The following is a 5,212-nucleotide window of genomic DNA, read 5'->3' as shown; positions in this document are numbered from 1 at the left end:
GGGCTCCCAGAAATAACCTTTAATTCCATTTCCTTGCCTTGCTGGCTCAGGCGCACTACCAGGTTCCCCTTTCCGGTCTCCCGGCCTCCCGGCCCCCCGGCCCCATTCCCGACTGCCCCCCCCCCCACCACGAGAGGGACACTTTATAGGGAGAGCTTCAGTCTCTCGTTAAACCTGTCAAAGCACTGGAGACTGAGCCAGGGAGGGAAAGGAGGCCACGGAGGTGGGGGCGGGGTCCTTGTCCCCTTTCCTCCGCCTCCCACTTCTCCCCTCCCCCACGACGGAAAGCAGCAGCGAGAGGACACCTCCTATCTTCTCTCTCACGTTTTCCAGGGGGCGGGGAGGGGAGGAGACTGAGCGAGAGGGAGGAAGAAAGAGAGGGAGGGAGGGAGGTAGAAGGAGGAAGGGAGAGAGGGTGGAAGGGAGAGAGGGAGGAAGAAAAGGAGGGAGGGAAGGAAGGAGGGAGGGAGAGCGCAGCGAGGGGGTAAAGTATTTTTGCAATTTCGGCCATGAAGGTTTTATTAGTCTCTCTGCCCCAGGCCGCAGCCAATCAGCGCGGGTGCCCGGGCACCTGCGTCCCCTGCGTCAGGACCGCCAGGCCGGGCGAACGCTGGCGCCCTTCGAGCTGGGAGCGACTTAAAACGCTTTGGATCCCCGGGGCCTGGGTGGGGAGAGCGCGCCGGGTGCCCTCTGCTTCCCCCGCTCTCAGCACTCCATGAGCCTACACTCGGCCCCATGGAGCCCGGCAGTTATGCCACCTTGGACGGGACCAAGGATATCGAAAGCTTGCTGGGAGTGGGAGGGAGTCGGAATCTAGTCTCCCACTCCCCACTGACCGGCCACCCGGCGGTGACCTCTACGCTGATGCCAGCTGTCAACTATGCCCCCCTGGATCTGCCAGGCTCTGCAGAACCTCCAAAGCAGTGCCACCCCTGTGCCGGGGTGCCCCAGGGGGCGTCCCCAGCCCCGGTGCCTTATGGCTACTTTGGAGGCGGGTACTACTCCTGCCGAGTGTCCCGGAGCGCTCTGAAACCCTGTGCCCAGGCACCCACCCTGGCCACCTACCCCGCAGAGACTCCCGCGGCCGGAGAGGAGTACCCCAGCCGCCACACCGAGTTTGCCTTCTATCCGGGGTACCCGGGGCCCTACCAGCCTATGGCCAGTTACTTAGACGTGTCGGTAGTGCAGACTTTGGGCACCCCCGGGGAGCCTCGCCACGACGCCCTGCTGCCTGTGGACAGTTACCAGCCTTGGACCCTCACCGGTGGCTGGAACAGCCAGATGTTTTGCCAGGGAGAACAGAACCCACCGGGTTCCTTCTGGAAGGCGGCATTTGCAGGTAACCCGACCACTACTCCGGGTCCCGTTGGCGCCAAGCATGGGGCTGCAGGCCCGTCTGGCTCTTGCCTGGGAGGAGGTGGAGGGAGACTTGCGGCCGGTGAGGAGGAGCTTGCTGCTCCTTTTTTGGCTATTAAGACTCTGAAGGAGAGTCCAAGTAGTTGGAGAGCCTGGTTGAAGGCCCCCCACGGTGAGGGTGAGGGGCCTGAGCTGAGTACCCTCTGCAACCAGAAGCCCACCAGGCCCCTTCACATCCCTCAGAGACTCTGACAAATCTTTCAATATGTTCGAGTGTTTGCCTCTCTTTGCTGTTGGATTGGGCTGAGAGTGTCCCTACCCAACAGATCCCAGTTTAATTTCACAAAAAAACCTCACTCAATCCAGTGAGTGTGGGGGTGGGGTGGGAACAGAGATATTGGAAGTTCTGTAAAGAATACAACCCCTCACTTTCTTTTTAACGAGTTTTTCAATTTCCAAAGGAAAATTTAGATTCCCTGCAGCCATAGCTTAGGTATGTGCATTAATGTGTGTGTGTGTGTGTGTGTGTGTGTGTGTGTGTGTGTGTGTAGTGGGCCAGAAACGTGTTCCCTTCTGCAGAGAATGTGCCTGTAGAATCTATAAGAGTGGCGCAAAAAAAAAAAAAAAAAAAAAGTGGCCAAGAATCTGAAAACGAGTGTGAGTGTGGACGATAGACGTACATGACCGTGGGCAAAGGTCTGGCTGTGTGTGATGGATGTGTTTGCAGACCAGCAGGTGTGTGGGCAGTGATGGGCGAGGGTGGCCCACAGGAGCCTTCTCTTTCCAAGGATAGGAGGCAATCAGAGAACCGGCCAGAAGCTCAGGTGCTCTAGGGGAGCGGGAGCGCACCTGAGCCTGTAGGGTGACCCTGGGTGCTTCTGCAGGATGACTTAGTTTGTGGGGCCTGGGTCTGTGCCTGGGCAGGGACTCTGAGCATGTCTTTCTCTTTCTCACTCTCCTGCCTGGCAGACTCAAGCACTCAGCACCCCCCGGATAGCTGCACCTTCCACCGAGGCCGCAAGAAGCGCATTCCCTACAGCAAGGGGCAGTTGCGTGAGCTGGAGCGAGAGTATTCAGCTAACAAGTTCATCACCAAGGACAAGAGACGCAAGATCTCGGCGGCCACCAGTCTCTCAGAGCGCCAGATTACCATCTGGTTTCAGAATCGCAGGGTCAAGGAGAAGAAGGTCCTTGCCAAGGTCAAGACCAGCACTACTCCGTGAGGGAGCCTCCTGGCTGGGAGGAGGGGCAGCAAGGGGGACCCTGGGGAGGTCAGGAACCCGACAGGGACAGTTTGGGGCCCGGGACTCTGCTGAGGGGCCCCTGACTGCCGAGGGGCCCCCCAGAGGTGACACTAATTTTAGGCCACAGCTTCTGTGTTGTTTCTCGGGGACAGCCTGAATATTTCGTGTGTCCCAGAGAGCCAGTGAGGCTACGAGTTACAGCCTAATCTGCCAGAGTGACACTACCGAAAGGACCTGTCCCAGTCATAATCATTCATGCTGGCGGTGACAGTTCTCACCGTAACCAGTACTGATTGCCATGATAATCTCATATTTTCTATCCAGAGCTCTGGGGAGCACTATAGAAATTACTGTCATGGAATGAGCTAATATGAATAAACTTGGAAGGAGGCGGTGATAGGGAAGCTTCCTCTGGATCCCCTTCCGTGCCCAAAGCCCACCCCTCATCCCAGTGCTGGCAGGGGAAGGAGATAAGGCAGAATCACCCCTGTGACTATGTTGCCCATTTAGCATTTTTCTAACATGACAACTAGGCAGGATGGACAGTGCTGAGGGTGCCGATCCCCTCCTCCCTGCCCACCCCATAGTGTCACCACTGGTCTTAGAAGTCCCCAACCCCAACTCTTAGATTTCATCCTTACGTGAAAAAGAAACCAGTGGGCTGCCCTCCTGAATCTCTCGTCCTTCCTTCCTTCCGGAGACATGGAGTTTGAGAAAGTGCCTGGATAATTCACCATTTCCCACTTCTGCCCCCAAACTTTCCAAGTCTTCCCCTAAAGTGAGGGTCTTAGGACTGGAGGATACAGCAGACCCTTTTGGTTTTCCGAGGATGGCGGAAACCCAACGATGGAGGCTCATGGTGAGGAACACCATGTGGCCTAGGCGACAGTGGCCACACACTTCGTTTTTGTTTTTCGCTTTTCCCTTCACTTTGCTCTGGTTCCATCCAGGTAGCTTGAATCCCAGGTGGGTGGAGGTTGGGTTGGCGCCAACTCTGTTTTCCCGGGTCATGTAGACAGAGGCCAATAATACAGAATTCTAGAAGCCTAGGGCAGACCGGCTGTTCTCCCAGCCGGAGAGCAGATCTCCCTGTTGTCCTGGTGGGACTTACTATCTTGGCCGGCGGCAAAGCCAGAGGGTTTGCACTGGATCTTCCTGCAGCCTGGGCCTGGGGACGTCTAGATAGCTTCCCGTGACCCAGCGCACAGGCACGAAGTGGAGAGAGGACCCCTCGGACCCAGTTCCGAGCCACCCAGCAACTGATGGGCGGGCGGCTAGCAGCAGCGGGTGGGTGGCCACGGCCACGATTTCGATGGTAGCTTCCTCTTGGAGCCAGTTCGTAGTTCTCCGGGAAACCCCAGAACGGCTGCTGCAGCCGAGAGATCCGGGTTTCCAGCCTGCGGTGGGCTGGGATTGCTGTCTTGACTCTTCTCCCCAGAAAGAGCTGGGAAGCGACTCAGACTGTTGACTGAAAAGGAGCTGGGCTGAGGGAAAGGCCTCTAGGCGGACAGTCACCCTTCTCCCTGGGTCTCTCAGAGAATGTGTATCGGGAGGCGGTGTGTCAGTTTAAAAAATTCCGTCCACGCACCGTGGTTCAATTTAAGCTTCTCCATAACGCTCCAGGCTCACAGGAGGTTACTTTCTGCATCCCACAGCCCCCTCCAGGTGAAGTCCCAAGCAAGGAGCTTAAATTTATTGATTTCAGAGAGAGAGGAGGGGGGGGGGGGAGAGAGAGAGAGAGAGAGAGAGAGAGAAACATCGATCAGTTTCTGTATGTGCCTTGACCGGGGATTGAACTCGCAACTTTACTTATCAGAACGGTGCTCCAACCAATGAAGCTATCTTGCCAGAGTGCAAATAGCTTTTAATATCAGTTTCTCAAGGGTAGTGCGTACAACCCTCTCCTCCCCGCTTCAGAAATGGCGAGGCTTCACTGCAGACGGGCGTGTGGGTAAGGTGTGGGACAAATGATGAGGAGCGCCATGCTGCTCACAGCAAGCTGTAGATGTGTCCCCACATGCGGAGGGAAAAGGCTACAGGAGGGGTTGACACTTGGACTAAACCGGATGAACCTAGATAGAGGCCTGAAGGAGTCAGGGCCTCGAGACTCTGGACTTCCTCCACTCCAGTATCAAGGACTTAAATTTTCAGGGTTCCTTTATTATTCGCTCGCAATAATTTCAGAACAAACAAAAGATTTGGGATTTTACAAATTTATTTCGCTACCAATGTGAGTTTGGAGTATGTATTAAAAAGACAAGGGCTCCCCCTTCCGGCAGAAGCTAGTCACTTCAGGGAAACCTGCGGCTCCGCTCGGCAGTAACCGAGTCTCCCCGGCTTCGCGGCGTCTGGAGCCTCGGGGGTTGGAGAGTGCAGGGCTGCGCGTCCCGCAGAGCGCGAGAACCCGGAGTCGTCCAGAATCCGGCCAGGGTGTCGGCAGACCCCAAGAGACCCAGGAGGGAGGACAGGAGGGCAGCCCGGGTGAGCTCGAGCGGAGAAGGAGCCGGGCGGTCAGGGCTGCCGTAGCAAGGCCGCCGCGCCGTCCGCCCCGCTCCAGGTCTTCGTTCCTCTGCGGGACTATATTTACCTTCCTCGCCAGGACGATTCTCCGC

General features: G+C 56.8%; 1 protein-coding gene across 1 annotated transcript; it reads left to right on the top strand.

The window, feature by feature from the left end:
• The first annotated feature begins 735 nt into the window (after window positions 1-735).
• Window positions 736-2,579, top strand: HOXB13 (homeobox B13). The gene is made up of 2 exons (XM_066366412.1): window positions 736-1,339; window positions 2,326-2,579. Exons 1-2 carry the CDS (start codon window positions 736-738, stop codon window positions 2,577-2,579), a joined length of 858 nt encoding a protein of 285 aa, XP_066222509.1.
• Window positions 2,580-5,212: the final 2,633 nt, after the last annotated feature.

This window comes from Saccopteryx leptura, chromosome 2 (assembly GCF_036850995.1).
Source record: "Saccopteryx leptura isolate mSacLep1 chromosome 2, mSacLep1_pri_phased_curated, whole genome shotgun sequence".
In the NCBI taxonomy this organism is placed as follows: domain Eukaryota; kingdom Metazoa; phylum Chordata; class Mammalia; order Chiroptera; family Emballonuridae; genus Saccopteryx; species Saccopteryx leptura.
Note: the sequence above shows the minus strand (reverse complement) of the source record. Positions and strands in the feature narration are given on the sequence as shown.